Genomic DNA, 19,355 nt, shown 5'->3' with positions numbered 1-19,355 from the left:
CCACAAACGACAATGTAATAAATGGTAACACTAAAGTGAAATGTCATTATGATTTTTAGTCTATGGTTTTGACGTCTACGCTTCGCTGAAACGGGGTTGTTTGCGGCGCAATTTTATGGAATTTATTTTAATTTTTCATTCAATTGCTTCAAGAAATATTTCGTCATACCCATCTCAGTTAAGGTAAGGGCGTAAGGTAACCTTACGAAAGTACTGAAAAGTGATTATTTATTATGTTCATATATTTCCTTCTGTATCACAGCCATGTTGAAGTAGTGTTGATTTTACTCAGTTTTCGTTACAAAAGTTACAAAGTTATTCACAAGTAAATGTGACAGACCCAAGTTTCGTTTGTGTTGTGAATATAAAAGTTAAAAAGTCTTTGCAATATGAAAAGTGTTACAAAGTGCCACCGAATCTGCCGTCGAGGCGTCATCTCTAAGGTAAGGCTGGATGTGTCTTCAAATATACATCAGAACGTAGCATTTACTATTTCTTGAAATGACTTCGTTCCAAAATATATAACATTCAAAATGAATATGTAATATCATTATGTGCTTTTGTTTATAATTCAGAGGTACATGATATTGACAACAGATAAGAATAATTTTGATAAGTTTAGCAACAAGTTCTAATCAAATTATAATGATGTTTTTGATTATGATTATTTTTCATACATTTATTAATATTATAAGTTTCACATCATCACTTTTTTGTGTACATTTTTTGCCTGAGTTACTAATATCACTATAAGTTCTAGTGTGTTCTACTAATGCTGATACATTTGATAATATTAATATTTGAAAATAAATATTCTGAATTAGAGGTCTATGAATTATGTTACCTTGTAAGGAAGTGCTTTTGGGATGGCTATACACTTGTCATCTAGCAACCTTCAAGGTCTTCTGCGATCTTTTTTCAGGGATGGATTCTGAAGATTCTCGAGATGGTGGTGGTGATGGACATTCCTCATCAAGTAGTAGCAGCTCTAGTTCAAGAAGTCATAGAAGTTCATCTTCTAACAGAAGTAACACTTCAAAAAAAACCCCTAAGTCACCACCACACAGCCCTAGATCACCCGGCTCTCCTAAATCTGAAGGTATCAGATCTCCATCCCCTAAATCAGATGGCGCTGTATCTCCCTCCTTTAAATCGGAAGGTCCTAGGTCTCCCTCTCCAAAATCGGATGGTCCAAGATCTCCTTCGCCTAAATCAGATGGCCCTAGATCTCCTTCTCCTGAAAGTCGTTCTCAATCCCCTTCTGGACAGTCACAAACTTCAACCAAAAGACCACAGTCTCCAGATAACCTCAGTGGAGCACATTCTGATATAAATTCACCAGAGAATTCAATGCCTGCATCACCTGCAGGCCCAAAATCTCCAGATGCACCTAATGCACATAGTGATGCTGGGTCAGATCCAGGTTCATTTGAAAGAACAGGCCAGTATGCTGTGGGCCCAGCTGGTGATGGTCCTAAGACACCACAGAGCCCTCATAGTTCTGGGAAATCTCCTGCTGGATCTCGGGGATCAAGGTCCCGTCCTGCCACTCCGGACTCCTCACATCACCAGTCTCCAAGAAGAAGGTCACCATCGTCGAGTCCATCTCCAAACCGACAAACATCTCGGTCTCCTATACACTCCCCTGTTAAGAGAAATGAATGGAGACGACATACTAAAGCTGAACAGAAAATGGTCCCAGTAGAGAGAACTCGTAGTGGGTCTGAATCAAGTCAGTCGAGCAGGAGTTCATCTTATAATAAACGGACTAGTATTAGGGATCCTGTTACTGAAGAAATATCTGAAGGTAAAATTTTAATAAAAACTGACAAAGTATGTTACACTAAGCCATTACCTATTCCAATGCTCATTAACTCATGCACTCTTTCTAGTATCTTAAAATATTTTTTTTTTGTAATAAGTGTATGTTTGTACACAAAAATACATAAATTATGATCTAAAATAAATAAGTTTAATTTTTATCTTAAACTTTCTTACATTATTCAGGTGAAATGGAATCAGATCAAGAAGAAAGGAAATCTAGAAGTAAGTCAGTTGCAAGTGAGAAGCAAGATGGCAAAGATCTTAACATTAGCCATGAAGATCTGTCTGATGTTTCTGATTTAGATTCAGTAGGAGATGATGATAAGGATAAAGTAAGCAAAACTTATTTATTTATGTACTAGTTATTGCCACAGGCTCCTACTGTGCTAAAATATATTGTTAGAAAAAGATAACAGTGAGTGGAGAAAGATAAATAATGAAAGAAAAACACAAGTCAATACTTTCTCACATGTCGTGGTGTTCTTTGTCTTCAGTATAGAGCCAGCTTTGCAAATTTGGTCCAGCAGAGATATAAATGTACTTTCACATTTATATAGCTTTTGTAAATACAATTGAGGATATTATCTACTAAAACTGAATAAGAGTAAGTCTGACTTAGGAATTACATTATTTTCTAAATTCAGTCTTCAATTTTTTCTTATCATGTATGTCATATAGTAACACTGGTGTCAGTTTTTATTTAAACTTCCTAAAGACTAAAGCATAAATATTCATTTTTTAATTTATTTGTAGGGCAAATCTACTCCAGTTTCACTGGAAAATAAGCAAGTAAATGGTAACAACAACACAAGTTCACAATCCTCACCAAAGTCTGACAGTGGAAATGTGAAAGCGGATGCACCAAAGTTAGAAAAGGTAACTTAAAGTTAAGTCAAATTAAATTATTGCATTTAGTAATTCAAAGAGTATATGCAAAAGTAAAGGCAAAGTTGTTATGAGTTTATATTCAACTAGCTGGGCCTGCCTTGGCTCCCTTGGGATTTATTAGAAAACAGAACTCTAGAAAAACTTTAGACTTTGCTGGTTTTTCCCTGCAGTACATAAAAGCTATCAAACAAACTATGCAATGTACATTAATACATATTGGTATAATCTGTCTGCTAGAGTTTTACAAAAGATTTCATAATATGAACTGAACATCATCTTTACCTTTAGGTTCCTCAGGAAAAGACATGTAACACAGAAGACGGTGAAGAGCAATTAGATTTCGAAGCTGAAGAAGGAGAATGCATAGAGCCTAAGTCTGTTGAACAGCAAAATGGCGACATTGATATTAAGACATTTGAGAAAGGTAATTTTCTATAATCTTAACCATATCACTACAAAAAGATTTTCGTTGATTCTTAAACACATTAATTTTATAGATGACATCTTTTTATTCTGGTAGGTTAATTTTTGTGTGTTTAGCTTTAGACAATGTGTAAAATCTTTTTGTAGTAAGTTGGTAATTGTTTACTCAAATATCCTTCCTTGAAAAGGTTTTTAGAGCTTGTGTTTACGATTAAGTAATTTACAATGCCAGTAATTGTTAATAATTCCTAATCATGTTTATTAGTGTAAAATGTCAAATGAACTCATTTATATACGAATAATGATATATTTGGAAAATTAATGACTAACATAACAGGGACTATATTACATCTTTGCAATTTATTTTGTACTAAAAACTACCCATTTTCTGGCAAAATTTGAAGGCTAAGTTTTCAACACCAATGTTTATCTACGTAAGTATATGTGTAGGGTAACCTTCACAACAATTCAACAAATGTCCAAAGTTCTTTAACTAAATTACATTATTCCTATAGTTAGATAGGTGACGTTAGTTAGTCAGGTAGGGTGTCCTGCTCTAATGATGTTTTGTGAATATTATGTATGTGTGTGTGCCACTAAGGGGATAGTTACGAAGAAATTTATATTTGTGCAGAGGTAGAGAAGCCAGGGAAGCGATCTCGCGGATCGTCGTTGGAAGAGGGCGAGGTGTCCGACGAGGCGGAGCGGCGACCCGAGGAGAACGAGCCGCGGCCGGTTTGCAGGTTCTTCTCGCGCGGGGCTTGCACCTGGGGAGTTAGCTGCAGGTACACTGACACTAGTAGATATTTAACTTATCTGTTTAATGTGATACTTTATTAAATAAAAAACATATAATCTCTTCCACATTGGTCTGGGACCGAAATGAAAAAGGATGTGCTAGCTATTTCTCGCGCAGATTGTAAGTCTTTGAAGGGCAAGAGTAAGGGATTCGGTGTATCGTATCAAAAGATAAAGTAGATGTAAGAATGTAAATATTGTTTATTGTACACTAGAATTTCTTCTAAATCGAAATTCTAGTGCTATTCTAATTCTAGCCTTTTTTCCTTGATAATGAAGTTAGCCTGATAGCCCACCGGCTAACAACATTGACATATTGTTATATTATCGCATCCTACCATATAGCCAAACGTAGCCTTCGAGTTTCGCAAATCTTGGCTCTGTTTTGGTCTTGTTAGGGATAAGACCGTGATATTATATAAATATTAGAGAAATATTTACATAAAGCATATTGAAATTCGCACTTCTTGGTTTAGCCGTAACATATGCATAAATACAGTCTGCCTAAAAATAGTAGAAAACCTTTTTGCTTATTTGTATCGCATTAGTCAAGATTGGTTGATAAAACACTCAGTCAAGTTTTCCACTATATCTATATGAATTAATTTATTAGATTTCTCCACCCGGGCGTGACGGACAAAGGGAACTATAACATGTTCGACGTAGTGCGAGGAGTGCCGGCCGCCGCCGCCGGGCCGCCGCTGGCCGCGCCCCGGGACGTCGCGCCGCCGGAGTCCGCTTGGGAAAGGGGGCTGCGCACTGCTAAAGAGGTTTCATATACACACGATATCATCTTCTTGGCTTAAGTTTTCCTTGACGCTGTTTTGGTGGCAAGGTGCAGCATGTAGACGAAGGACGCCCTGAGGCGCATATTTCAGCAAACATGGCTTTGATAGATGGAAGCAGCTTTACTTAATTTCAGCCTCTGAGCTACTGGGTGTAGTTCATATGTTCATGTTTAAGATGTGTATGCCATTATTGTTTTTATATGTTGAATTAAGGACAAGCCCTCCTTATGGAATTTTCTTCACACATTCTTGAATGGATTGTTTGTTGATTTCAGAAAGTAACTCGTGTGGATAATTATGTATTTTATTATTTATAGATAGACAGTCATAAAGACGTGACCATATGTGCATAGTTAATTGTATTGGAATATTACCCACCGAAGAGAAAGTATAGTTGCTAATTTACTCTTCACTGTTTTGTCAAAATGTCATTCTTTCAGGCGTCATTTGTCAATATGAGACTTTTCAACGACGCCTCACCTGTAATTTATTAATAAAATAAAATATTATGTCCAGATGCTGCGCATAGCGAACAAGCGGAAAGAGCAAGACATGGACTTTGAAGAGAAGAAACTTCACTTATCCGTTGGTGGTGTAGTGCATGATCCGGATGCTGAGTTGGCGTACGCTGCGGCTGCCGTGGGGGCTTCCCCGCCTCATAGAGAACTACCCCCGCCTCACCGCGACCCTGACCCCTTCAGGTATATTATTTGCGTCCATCATGGAAAAAACTTCAATCGTGACAGGCATTATAACTAAACAAAATCATTATATACTAGACCTTACGGACCACCGGGCATGTACCGCGGGCGCGGGATGCCGCGCGGCGTGCCGGATGAGCGCGAGCGATTTTACGAGCGGGAGCGGGCGTACGAGCGGGAGCGGGTGTATGAGCGGCCGCCGCACTATGACGACCGCGTGCCGCCGCCTGACGACGCTTCCTATCATAAGGTGGCTCAATTTTATTTCAAGCTTTTATTTTAAAAAAATCACCTGTCTATACAAAAATATTTAACTTGTGGAAAATGTAACCATCATCTGATTTTTTCCCAATTGCGAGCTCCAGTGTTACCTAGAGCTTCACAGCGTTAGCCGCCATTAGCTTCTTATAAATTTGAAAGTAATATTTTAAAATAACATAATATTGCATATCACCAGGGTAAAACGTAAGGCACTCAATGATTTTATGAACAACTTGGAAATACCTACATTTAAGCAAATAAAGAAATTTGAATGTAACTGTCGTGTGCGGTATCAGAGACGCGTGCGGTCAATGCGCGAGGTGACGGTTCAGCCGCGAGCCGGAGCCGAGAGCCGGCGCTCCCCGCGGCGGCGCGGCGACGAGTGGGCCGACCCCTGGGCGCGGACGGAGCCCGCGCGCCGCCGCCCCCCGCCCTCCTCCGACGACTCCTACTCCTCCTCCAGGTGCGTGCCAGATATATGGGAGGTGGACCGAGAGGATCGATAGGATCTGTTTTTGTCCTATAGAAACGACACAAGGGTTTCGAAACTCAAAGGTCACATTTAGAAGTTTTAAGTTTAAAGAAAACATCTTTATTAAAAAAAAAAATCAACTTCAATATATCTCTCATTCTGGAATAAAAGCAGTTTAGCTTGTCGAAATCTTAGTGCTTATGTAGTTCGACATTTCGGTTCAAACTTGATTATCGAAACATGCAATAAAACGTTGGCATTTTTAACTAAGAAGACTAAGAATTTACTGAGTACCCAAAAAATACCTACAAGATTCATTTTCAAGTGATGTTCCACGGGGAAGTAGAAAGCTATTAATTAGAGAGGAACAACTGCCCCAAGGCCCTGATTGTCATAAATTTAATAAAATTAATTTAGTAAGTCCTTAGTCCGTAATTAATTAAGTTAGTAAAATTAATTTAGTTAATATTTAATTTTCTAAGCCCCTGATTGTCATAAATTTAATAAAACTAATGAAAAATGAATTAATGTTTAATTGTTTACTCTAAAAATGAAAACATCATATTCTGCCAGAATCCTCTCGGTCTAATCTCTCACTTTAGCACTGTCTGTTTTGTAGTTCTGAAATGTAGTTATTTTTTAAAATAGTAGAAAGATTTAAAAGCTTTTAATTTGAATTTTAAAAAATATATATTTATGCATAAACACATAATTCATCCGAAATTTGTATTTCATTGTTTTATCATTTATTTAATTTCATATATTGTGTTATTTTCACGTATGATAAGCCCGTAATTGTGAACCATTTTAATTTGAGAGTACCGATAAAAAGTAATTTGAGATTAGAACCATTTCCATATAATTATAATTTAATTCTAAATCGTATCCCCGCTTCCTCCTGATCCTTGGGTTGCTTTCATAACGTTTCATAACGTCGTGGTGTGTCGGTTTATCTTTGAATCTCATCTACTCTCATTAACTGCATGTGGTTCAATCACCGGGTTATGCTTGGTCATCTATCTCGTGTGTGTGACGACCGAATGTGCGATGTGACGCCACGCGCGTATTATTTAACGACTTACGTCATATTTGTTCATATGATGTCGATATCTGCCATATAAATCATGGCCTGTTTTTGGTTTTTATTTTATATGGCATAATTTTTGTAAATTTCATGTCTTGTGACAAATTAATGTCGAGATGCACTTCCATCTTCCACTTAAAAATTCCGAGTAACATATATTAACGATCTTTTATTTACCGATTCATTGGGCAATAACTGTCGTTTCACACGACTGTCCAAATCCGTCATTCCTGCGACGTTTCACCTGTTGACGTGATACACGTGTCAACGTGTATCACGGCGTGACTGTGTGTGTGCGCACGTGTGTTTGCGTTGCCCTCCCCCCTCCCCCCGGTCTGCCCACCCGGCCCCCGCTGACCCCGCAGCTCTTCACATTCCAGCTCCCGCAGTTCCCGCTCCGCCGCTGCGCGCCGCAAGAGGAGGGCATCTTCCTCCCGCCAAAGGTGAGTGCAATAAACCGCGTATACACTGGCAACGTTGACGCGCAACTCATCTCAGTTATTTCCAAATGTACATTTTCGCTCTTTACATGACGAGTTTATATTAGGAAACGCATTATGGTTAGTTTTCACTATGCCTAAACAACGTTGCGATACAACTGGTAGCATACTAATAAAGACTGACTACATAAATGTTATGTATTTTTATTGCAGATTAAATATTTTTTGTGGTATAATGTACTCCTATTTGCCCACTCTTCTTCGTGCTTCTCACTTATGACATTTATACTGATCGAGACACAGTGATATGTTGCGCGTCAAATGTTACTTAGTGGATGCGCGGCTTTAATTGCCTTAACGGTTCGTGTCACTTAAATATACAGAATTCATGATCATTACTGAAGAAGGTCCAAAGACACTTCTTTCTTTTCGTGTCAGATTTTATTAAAGTCGCCTAAAGGCTTATAAATAGATACTAAAACTCATTGAAACCACTAGTAAATCTCTCTACTCACTTTTCGATTTTAGGGCTCAAATACCACATTTCCGAAACTGAACTTTTCACTTACATCTTCACTGAACTATGTTTACGTGACACAGAATTGTTTCATTGATTTATATTATTTTGCAGTTTGCATTGTTTGATTAGGACAGATCGAATCGAGGCTGCATGTCTATATCTCTATTTGAATCCATTGCACTGATTTTAGCACCCATTACAAAAATTAAAAAACGTTTGATTTGCACGAAATTATGATTAGCGTTTTGTGCTGTTTTCATTTTACTATAAAGATCCAAATATTTGGCACATCGTTTGCAGTGCATTGTTCAACAATCGTTTTATGATCTTGGATCGATTTTCGCAAGCAATGGACAGTTCCAATAATTTTACTTTTTTAAATGAAAACTGGGACTGACACTGTACAAAAGGATAATAATGCATTAAAAATATTCCTCCCCATTCGGGACAGGCGCCACTGTCGAGAGAGGTCCTGTTCTCTAAGAATTAAATTTAATATGAAACACGCACATGGACAAGAACGTCCAATCTCATGTCAATTATGTTAGCAATCATTATGAGATTGGATTTCCACATATTAACATCGCAGCTAGCACTATTCTTGAACAGCGTTTTCACGTTGTTGTAGGCTGTCGCCTTCGGTGATAGTTCGCGAGCGACGCTTGGCCACTGCGCGAGCGACGGCCATGAACCCCCCCGCGCCGCGCCGCCGCGCCCCCTCCCCCGCCGCCGCCCGCCAGCTGGCCGCCAACCCGCCCCCGCCCGCCTCGCACCGGCACAAGGTAAACATAATTGCATCACATTTGAATGAGCAAGAACGTTAAGTTTATGAAGCAAGAACGTTAAGTGTAAGTATATGAAGAGAATCCATATCACCTACCAAATAATAGAGGTTGGTTGGGTGTATTATCGCCCTGTCCCCTTTCTCCTTGTATATTTCTAATGTGCGTTTCGTGTTGTATAAGTGAAATGGAAGATATGACGATAGTATAATATCATAACTTGCACACTAATCGGCGACAACAAGTTTTAAGTTTCAGCGTCTGCAAAACAGTCTGCAAACAATTTGAGATGAAGTGGTGCAACAAATTTTACATAACCTTTCCAACTCTACACGAAGCGATATCCACTCTTAGTTTTTAAATAAATGAAAACAAATTAATTTTCAGGATGAATTGGACCCGTACAGTCGGAGCAAAACATCAGGTCGCAACAGAGATAGGAAAAAGTATTCAAGGTCTTCGTCATCTGGTTCAGGTACAAAAAATTGTTTCAATTTTGAGCGATTTCAAAAGTCTTCTTGCACCATTCGCACCAGCGCAAACCTGCACACTGATTGACGTTGAGTGTATGCGACTACATCACTAGGAAGTCGTAAAAGTCATGTGAGATGATAGGCGACTTGAATAAAATCTGACAACAGTGTTGGCATTAACTCACTCGAAAATAATAAAGATCTAGCAGTTCATACAGAAATATGATATTAAAGTCAAAATCAAATCATTTATTCAGAAATTAGGCCTTCACAGGCACTTTTTTACGTCATATTCTAAATTAAATGATATTTACCAAAGCTACAAACTACTAGCATTTCGGAATGACCATTGCTGAGAAGAAATATCGAAAGAAACTAATTCATACAGTGTTTGTCCTTATCATGCCAGAAGGGCTTACTATTTATTTTAAACCGAGCGAGCGAAGCGAGCGAGGCTACAATTCTACTTGGGGCAAAAATACATTTTTTGTATGTTTGTAACGCGATAACTTCGAATCGTTGGTCTGATTTTGATGGATTTTAAAAGGTATGTAGAATTCTGTCAATAGAATTGTTAAGTTCGTGGGCATCAAAATCGGTTAAGTCGTTAAGACGGGCTCGCGAGGTCTACGTTCGTGGCGAACAACTAGTTAAAAATATAAATTTATGTATCAAGGTTGTAAATTAGGCCCATAATAATGAGTGGTTTTCCGTTTAGACTCGTCGTCGTCGTCGTCGGAGTCCGAGAGCTCTCGCTCGTCGTCGTCGTCGGGCAGCTCGGGCGCGCGGCGCGCGCGGCACGCCCGCCTGCTCAACGCCGCGCAGAGGCCCAGGTCAGTGCTTGTCTCTACCAGCGTCTACGAGCTATACTTCCGTCTATATGGCCGAATATCAGTAACAGTTTGGCCGCGTTGTTTTTTTAGCGATAGTAGCGCCACGACTGCTGTACTTCACACTATCGCAGCTCAGTTAGCCGAACTTCGACGGATTCGACATACATTGCTGGTTTTTCACTGGAAAATAAAAGCGTTCGCACATATTATACAGTGTACGCTTTTTTTCATCGGCATTCACTTCGGCATCTGTCTGAGTTCGACGATAGTGTAGAGCCATAAACACCTTCCAAAGGCGACCTTGCAATTTTGTTTTTCATACGCAATAACTAGGACTTACGAAAAGTCATAGAACAAAAGTTGCTTATTTTGATGTACCCAAGTAGTCTAGGAGGTTTTAGGCATTATATACCTGTAACCCTGTATAGACGACGGACGAGTGTAACCAAATGGGATAGAAGATTCCCATACAACTTCCCGACCCGATCAGACTTAATGTCTTACGATGTGGCAGATTGGGCGGGGCGCGTAATGAGGGACAAAAATGTCAGCGCTTTGTTTCGTTTTTTCTCTTATATTTCTAACACACATCTGTGTGAACGAAATGGAAGATTTTATGGGGTCTATTTGCTGCGCTCGCGCGATTCTAAATACCTTACGTATTTGGTATCCCGGCATGTTGAAGAATATTTTTACAAAGTGCGCAATATAATTATTTCGCTTGTAATAATTAGACTACTAGAATGTTATTTTATATGAGCGTGATTAGTCATTACCAAGGTAATGCCGTCGATTTTCGGCTTATAGTAGGACAGTGCCATATAGGTAGATTTTTGTGAAAGAGCAGGCCCCGGGGTTAAGTTATTATTATTAATAATATAATATATATGTGTGTATATGTGTTCAAAGGAGGATTCGCCACTGTTACTGTGCTTACCATACCCCGTAGAGAGACTTAACACTGCTTTCGCGATCATCCCCAGACGGTTTTATCCGTCTCAGTCCCTAATCTTACGTGCGAAAGAGATAAACGACTCGCGACTATAATATATACGAATATAATAGTAATTGTAATTACTGTATATTAATAAATATTGGTAATGAATGGAAATATTTTAGCATTTGGTGTAATTTAAACATATTTTCAGTTGGCAACAATTTATTGACCTTAAATTGAAATACGAATTGGGCGTTGAGGCGATTTGTAGTTATTTTCGATTATCTTCTTTTTTACGAGTATTTTCTTGCACGTTTGTTGGTTGTAATATCTGCATGTTGGCCGTATCAATGACGCTGTGTAATTTAAGATAAACGGTAACTAACCTTTGTCACCTGAAGTGACCGTATCGCCGCTACTATTTGCACACTGCACTTTACTGCTCATCCATAACACTGGCTGGAACACAAAACTAGATATTCAGAAGGAAATAGTACTTATTTGTTTTTAAGAAATATACACATATACACTATTTATCCCACAAATTGTTTTTTTTCTTTCCATTGTGAACAGTGTTCAGCTGCCTATTATGCCTTATTTTATGTTGTGAAGCATAGCTTAGTGCTTAATTATTTCAATTAATTAAACGATAAATTATTCCGTTTCACTACGAAAATATTTCTAACAATGTCTTAAGTTAAACACTTACTAAATACATTATCCGCCCAGAATGAAAAAATACTGACAATTTATTTTTGTAGAAAGACTAAAATGGACCATCACTAATATTCACTCCTGTTCTAAATGTTTGATTTGTTACTGTGGTGTCCTGGATTATTTGGATTTTAGTGTGTTAGAAACTAACTATTGACCTGTGTACTTGTTAGTATCAGCATGTTTTAATCTTTACTACTTGCATGTATTTAGAATCTACTGTCTCACTTCTCTGTTGCTGGCATGTCCATATATTGCATATTTATTACAAAAAAAAAAATGCTAAAAAGTATAAGAGAATATGATATGCATGAAAGGTATATATGGTATTTTTTAAAATAACAGCCAAACTAATAAAGTCCTTTTTCAGGTTAAATGCGAAATCCAACGCTGGTTTAGCAGCGGCGGTGTCGACGACTGTGACCAGTAAAAAGGAAGCAACCAGTGATAAAGGTACTTGACGCCAACTTACTTTTCTATTTTTCTTCTATTTAAGATTTTCCCACTATTGGCCAGCAGTGACTTTTGTAATGTTTATTTTAAGAGATCATGGATTGTTGTGGCATTATATAATAAAAGCCATGATTTAATTAACTAAACTCAAAGATGAATTTTAATTTTGCATATCGAGTTTTAAATTATAATCTTCTAAATCTAAACAGTTTACTTGAAAATATTGTCATGATTATTTCAGAAACTACTGGCAAGAAACGCTCAGCCACATCGCCGATTGAGACTCCCGCGGCCAAGAAGTCTGTCTCCAGAAGAGAAGAGCTCCTCAAGCAACTCAAAGCAGTCGAGGATGCTATAGCGAGAAAGAGATCCAAAATATAGTATTTAAGTATGATTTAATAGCAGGTAGTTTTCAATGGCAAGTCCAGCTTCTTAATTGTTGCACTGTGCCACGTTACATCGACGTCTTTTTACCTCAACGCTGATAATAAATGTTGAATTGTAAAAGTTTATTTGAAGTCGTACAAATGAGCATTTAATTGTGATGTAAATAGTCTTATGTAAACATTGACTCTTATCTGACTCCAAAAGGTGTATCAGTTATTGTGTGCCCTAAGTGTAGTTATCTTCGTATTTTTCTTCTTTAAATCTTGTAGTGTACCTATACGAGAGAAAACAAGAGGGAATTAAAACTGAAACGTAAATTAAAAAAAACTTATTTTGTTACTGCTTGTTCACCACAATGTGAAACAACCTAGAATGGTTTTGTGATGAATCACGTGTATATGTTATTCATGTCATGAGTAAAAGAAATACATAATTTTGTAGCAAACTATTTGTTTTATTTAACAATTTTTTATCACTAGAATATTTCCTAATCTATACTTTTTAGAGGATATGTTGCGCACTAAGATTTGATTATGTCCATTTTTTATTAGTATATTCAATGCATGGTAAGCGATATAGCCAAGACCACAGCTGTTTGACTCTGTGAAACTGAAAGCGCCTTGCGACACATATCCCATAACTTGTCTGGAACAGGAATGGCGAACAGTTTTAATCTGGCTAGGAAGCCACAGTTCCCGCATTTTCAGCACATATTGAGACAGTTTGTTGCTGTCACGTTTTTTAGATTTCTGAACTGTGACCTGAAAAAAATATCAAATCGTTAACTTCTTTTTAGTGTATTAATGCTCGGTTTCTGAGTTTTTTAAGGGCAATTTATTTATTCGATAGCGCTATTCCAACCAATGGCGTGATTCGAATAGCACTATCGAATATATAAACTAGCGAGAGCATAAGTCGGCTAAACTACTGTTGTAGTAAGCGGTAACTACTATAGTATTAGCAAATAAATAAATGTAGTCAATTTGTCTTTATCATATGTTAATTTTATTATTGATAATTGAAAAGTTTTTATCATCATGTTTAATTTGCACGTTTCCACTGGTACAAAAATATATTTTTTATAGTACTCAAATTTCGATAGTTTCGAATACAAACAAAATTGACTAACCATTTTATTTTTATTCCTAAGTTTAGTTCGTTTTCTTCTCCAACGTTTTATATCAAGTTTGTGCTCAATTCTTGTTTGTTTCCTTAACTTTTCATTAGGATCGTCATGTTGTTGTTCATGAACATTTTCAATAGATATATAGTCGTCCTTTTCTGGCAAACAAATAAGAGCATGTTTTTTTAGAGATCCTCCATTTACCATTTGCAAATAAACAGGTACTAGACATGCCTCAGGATTTACGATATCTGGAAGGTGTTGTCTTCTTTGTAAACAGTCCTGTAAAATGAAGATAAAAGAAAGTTATTTCTGAAGATCTGTTGAAAATTATGATTTTTCAAAGTATTAATTTAGAATTCAACATGAAATTTACCTGCAATTTTAATAACAACTGGCTGTCTCTTAAAACATAAAAATTATCAACAGGCACATTGCTCCATTCTTGCAATAGCAGTTTCCAGTTGCAGCTGAAAGGACTATTTATTCCTAATTTTATATAATTAACCCTTTTACTAGGAGGAAGTTTAAAATATTTTTCCTTCATATCATTAAAAATTGCCTTTTCTTCTTCTTCTCCTGCACTCGAGTCTGGTGGCAGGTATGTCTCTCCCATTTCAAAAGCTAAATTTTCAGTCTCCCGGAGGCCTCCAGAACGAGCCCCAAACATGATGAATGTTTGCCAGAATTGTACTCCATACCCTGATGGGATTATGATGTCCCAACCACTGCCATACCCTAAAACAAAAATTAGGTTTATAATTTTATTATTTATGGATTTTAATTTTAATTACCATTTCTAGGTTACAACAAATATGAAATGATAGGGATTGGATTTGCAATCAGATGGCAGTGAATATTACCTATTTTCTTCAAACTGGAATCTTGAGATCCTGGTCTTTGTACCAGTACAACAGGTACACTTTGCAACTTGGGGTCATCCTCAAATATAGATCCAGGAACTAGCTGAGTTTTTGTCACATGAGCTATAAATTGACTATTGCTTAGTTTTTCATTTTTGATTATATCCTGTGTTTTCAAATCCCAGATTGGTGAAGATGCAGCTGTTGGTGGTATTGTTATTAAGGATTCAAGATTTACAGATACATTACAATTATTTTTGGCCTTTGTTCGGTGTGTTGGCCGACTTAGTCTAGGGTCTTTCACAACTAGACCAATGACTATTCTTGATGGCAATTGTGATGGAGAACTAGCTTTCTCTATGCTTTGCCAATAACCGAGTTTATCAGTCAAATATAATGATTTTCCATTTATGTCCATAATCCATTTGTTAGATTTTATTTTCTCAATATTTTCAACACATTTTAAACCATGGGCAAGTATTGCATGGCTGTTTGGACCAGTCAATCGAAATATATTGAATCTCCCGGGGCATAGTTTTATCTCAATGTTTCCTGAAAAATTATTTACTAACTTCCTTTGTTTCTTAGTAGGTTGATACTCATCATTTTGATTATTACTACAAATTATATCAGTCAAAATAGACTCTACCTCTTTTATCTGAGAGGGATGTACAAATAGCCAAAGAGTTTTATTAACTGCCTCATCCGGCACCCAAATGAAATTTGCTTTGCCTACATAACCAAATGGAAACTGATTTGGTTTGTACAATTGAATAGTGCCCTGTCTGGATCCACCTGTAAAAGCTTTTGCATAAATACTTAAACCACAAGCAGAACTCGTAATTGAGGAGAACATTTCTTTAATAATGTCTAGTGGTCCACTGATTTGGATTGGTATGTGGTAAGAAATATCTTGCATAAGGCAATGGGCTGAACTTGCTCTGTAACAGGCTCTGAATGCTTTATCACATGGAGCATATGCTAATTGATACCCCCACTTTTCTAACATATGAAATCTCTTAGCATGCCAAACATGTGTTTCTAGCCACACATATCTCCTTTGTCTTCTATTATATTCTTCCAACAAGTTGCCAGGACGTCGCCTGTATTTTCTGGACGGTCTTTTTAGTTTTGGCGGTAAACCACTCTTTTTCAACTGCTCTAAATGTCCTTGGCGCAGTTTCCTGGGTAGCCTTTTACAGTTATGGCTCATTACCCGGCGCCGCATATGTACGGGTAAAGACTGGAAAATCAGCTTTGTTTTGCTGGGGCGAAGGATGCTCTCTGTCATCGCTGCGATTTCTACACTTCTGGATGCAGCGAATTTTAAAGTATTTGCTAAATCTGGTAGTTGTTCGGTACCACCTAACGTGGTATCAAATTCCGCAGTCTTCATCGCGTAAGACTAATTTATTGCTCAACAAATAGACTAATAACTTGGTTCTTCTTATAATATAATATTTATTTTTCCACCACGTTATCGTCCTGCAAATTATGAAATAGAAGTTAATTTTGTAAATATAACCTTAAAGCCACTTGTTTGTCACACATTTGTCACTGTCGTAATCATAACTGGCAGCTGTTAGTGGATAACATAACTGGCAGCTGTCAGTGATAGTCACATTTTATTATGATGCGGCAAAAGCGTCGCAGTGTTACAGCTAACGTTTACGTAACTTAAAATTGACTTATAGAAGTCAATATGTATTCTTTAAGTTTTAGAACTACCTAATATTAATAACAAATCGTCAAACGTGCGCTGCGTTTTTTAATTATTACCTAGTTACTACTTATTTTCACAATAGCTGTTTGTTGTCCTGCCTCCAGTTCCGCTTGTGTTTGACCCTATTCCAAATTTTATTAAAATCAGCCTAACGGTTTAGTCGTAAAAATGTAACAGACAGAAAAACTGACTTTCGCATTTATAATATCCTCTACTACTAGTATGAATTTACTAACATAAGATTACATATTATGGAAAACAGTTCCACTGCCTCCGTATCTCTGCTATAAAACTTCAGAACGGATTTTCATGCTGTTTTCACATATTGATAGAAAGGTCTCTTATGGATAAAAATGATATTTAATTTACACGGGGATAGCCACGGCCTTTTCTTTTTTCTTAGTTATTGTAGTGTAGTTCGGGGCCCCGTAAAAATTGCCTCAATTTTGAAGATTCGGCTCCGATGTTACATTCGCCTAGACGTCCATCATCCTCTTTGGGATTTGTCCTTCGACTATCACAAGCTTTTCCTATCAAAGATCAGATATATCTTAGAACAGTAAATTATCATCATTTCACCCTCTTTCCGCTCGCTGCAGGGCTTAACCCTGTTATTAAGAATCCTATTCTCTGTCCTGTGCTGAGCTTATGTCATCCTTTCGTCTCATTGTCAACACAACCGTCAAATCCTACCTAAGTAAGTATAAGTATACTTGTTTCTTTTCTTTGTCGAACGACACTATCATACAAAATACTTAAACTATTTTGTAATTGGATATAGTACCTACTTACTGACCATGTGGTGTCCATCCCGTGGGAAACTTCAGTATTAGAATTATCCTGTTCTAATTATCAGCTCATACCACACTCGTGTTATTCTTCGGATTTATAAAAAAATACAAATTACATTTAAAAATTGTAAAAAAAAATGTTTTCAAATCCTACTCGCCCCCTCTCTTCCTCATTTGAGTCATAGAGCATTAGAGCCATTGGAGCCCAAGGTCCGCTTTCCTACTTTATCTTCTCCACTTCGCATTGTGTTCAGCTACTATACATATACCTATACCTAAACCTAATTTTTCTATATACCATTAGCACTGATTAAAATTTTGCTTCTCCTTGACGACATCAGCACCAGCATTTTTTGGGTGTGAGCCCTTTTGTCAAGACCAGGTTTTGGCATCTTGATCTTGTGGCAGTCGCTGAATTCCACAACTGTACCTCTCACCTTAAGGAGAAATTCCGCCCCATCATCTTGACGGCTTACGGTACTTGACGGTAACGCATCGATGTTGAGTCCGGCGTCGGGTTGCTGGGTGTCCATGCGCTGCGATGATTGCTTACCATCAGGCAACCCGCATGCTCGTTTGCCCACGCTATAAAAATATTGTATCGAAGCCTGTATGCAGTTGGTCGGTCAATCGCAAGGACCTTATAGCCGAAACATTAACAGCGCAAAGAGCTCCCAGGTGCGAACCACGGCTTTGTGCGTTATTAGGAAAAATGTCTACAGCGGTATATTGCTCAAGATGCCTGCAGGGCGCCTATGAGAGAAGCGTCCTGCGGTGCCGCCGGACGGTACCGAGTGTACGCCGAAGGTGTCTATACAAATATGTGGCATTATCAGCTATGCCATAAGGACTATGTCTGTGAGTTAGTAAATTAACGGGATGCAGTTTTGATAGGTTACCTAGTAAAAGAACCGGCGTCACGAGTAAACCTGGACCATATTTTATGAACAATCCGTTTATAAGTATGGTTTCTGATATGGATAAGGTAGCAGCAATCTTAAGCTACTCTATGTCGTCTCTAAGAATGTCTTTTGGACGTGTTTCATTCCATAATCATATCAGGAAGACGTGTGTCGCTATAATAGCGGAATAAAGAAATATTTTTATGTCAATATTTTTTACATATCTTAGTCTAGAACATCTAGGATATACGACATAGACTGACATATTTTTAGGTTTTACCTGTCTGGTTGGTGACGATTATGATGAGTAATTTATAAAATATTTGATTCCAAAATTATTTATCTCTATAGGCGCTGGATAGTACTACAAATATAGATATCTAATTTTCGGAAAATTTGTTCAATTATATGTTTTTTAATATTGTGTAATTGTCAGGTGTCCTTAGATTTGCCTAGAACAAAATCTAGGTTTCTGCCTTCTCAATCTAGACCTATCTAACTAATCAGTTAAGATATTACAGATACGGATAAATATGATACAGTATCACGTTTGTATCATTTACGGGGTAGACAGAGCCAAGAGTTGCGATATTAGAAGGCCGCGTTTATTATTTGTGTAGCGGGTTTATTGGTGGAATTGAGATTAAATAGGGTATCATTGCTAGTCTGTCACCTTTATGAATCCTCAGTCTACAATCCTTGCATATGCAATATATTATCCTATTGCTACAAGTATCAGGAAACAATGAAATTATTTTGGTTATTATTAATTTTTTACTAATGATTTTCTAATCTGGCTATTTATATAATGGAAATGAATTTTCATCTTATAGATCCTGATATAAACATAAATGAAAGCAATTTATAATTTTTAAGGTTATTAACTGTATTGGCAAGAATATCTGAAGTACCTACTTATTTTAAATACTTGTGATTTTCATCGTCAAGCATTTATCAGATTCGTGTATTTTTTTGTTTTAGTTGATTGAATGTTAGTTTTCAATAACTATCTAGATTCGCCCTGGAGCAGTAATTTCGGTATAAAATGTCCCTCATTTTTTCAAGTAGGTACTTACTTAACTAGTATAGGTATATATACACCTTCATAGAGATCCTGTTTGTCTGTTGTCAGTGATTTTGCTCAACTATTTTTTGTCTGAAATGTGACTCGTGTG

At 37.2% G+C, this 19,355-nt stretch overlaps 2 protein-coding genes across 5 annotated transcripts; one reads left to right on the top strand and one right to left on the bottom strand.

Annotated features, from left to right (window-relative positions):
• Nucleotides 1-39: 39 nt before the first annotated feature.
• LOC128672878 (serine/arginine repetitive matrix protein 2-like) lies at nucleotides 40-13,223 on the top strand. Of its 4 annotated transcripts, none has more exons than XM_053750374.1 (16): nucleotides 40-183; nucleotides 923-1,807; nucleotides 2,008-2,156; nucleotides 2,578-2,700; nucleotides 3,001-3,136; nucleotides 3,770-3,920; nucleotides 4,547-4,703; nucleotides 5,238-5,422; nucleotides 5,501-5,672; nucleotides 5,980-6,146; nucleotides 7,620-7,682; nucleotides 8,828-8,981; nucleotides 9,369-9,456; nucleotides 10,173-10,287; nucleotides 12,309-12,391; nucleotides 12,633-13,223. In XM_053750374.1, the coding sequence occupies exons 2-16, from the start codon at nucleotides 925-927 to the stop codon at nucleotides 12,770-12,772; spliced, it is 2,766 nt and encodes a 921-aa protein (XP_053606349.1). In that variant the 5' UTR covers nucleotides 40-183; nucleotides 923-924; the 3' UTR covers nucleotides 12,773-13,223. The 4 variants fall into 4 exon arrangements, with proteins under 4 accessions (XP_053606349.1, XP_053606347.1, XP_053606350.1 ...); XM_053750372.1 differs by having other exon boundaries at nucleotides 7,605-7,682; XM_053750373.1 differs by having other exon boundaries at nucleotides 59-443; nucleotides 7,605-7,682.
• On the bottom strand, nucleotides 13,212-16,338 carry Pop1 (POP1 ribonuclease P/MRP subunit). Its single transcript, XM_053750377.2, has 4 exons — nucleotides 14,765-16,338; nucleotides 14,278-14,639; nucleotides 13,908-14,183; nucleotides 13,212-13,539 (listed from the first exon to the last, which is right to left on the bottom strand). Exons 1-4 carry the CDS (start codon nucleotides 16,158-16,160, stop codon nucleotides 13,237-13,239), a joined length of 2,337 nt encoding a protein of 778 aa, XP_053606352.1. The 5' UTR covers nucleotides 16,161-16,338; the 3' UTR covers nucleotides 13,212-13,236.
• Between the last annotated feature and the right edge of the window lie 3,017 nt (nucleotides 16,339-19,355).

Source organism: Plodia interpunctella, chromosome 10 (genome assembly GCF_027563975.2).
Source record: "Plodia interpunctella isolate USDA-ARS_2022_Savannah chromosome 10, ilPloInte3.2, whole genome shotgun sequence".
In the NCBI taxonomy this organism is placed as follows: domain Eukaryota; kingdom Metazoa; phylum Arthropoda; class Insecta; order Lepidoptera; family Pyralidae; genus Plodia; species Plodia interpunctella.
This window is presented reverse-complemented; position numbering and strand designations above follow the sequence as displayed.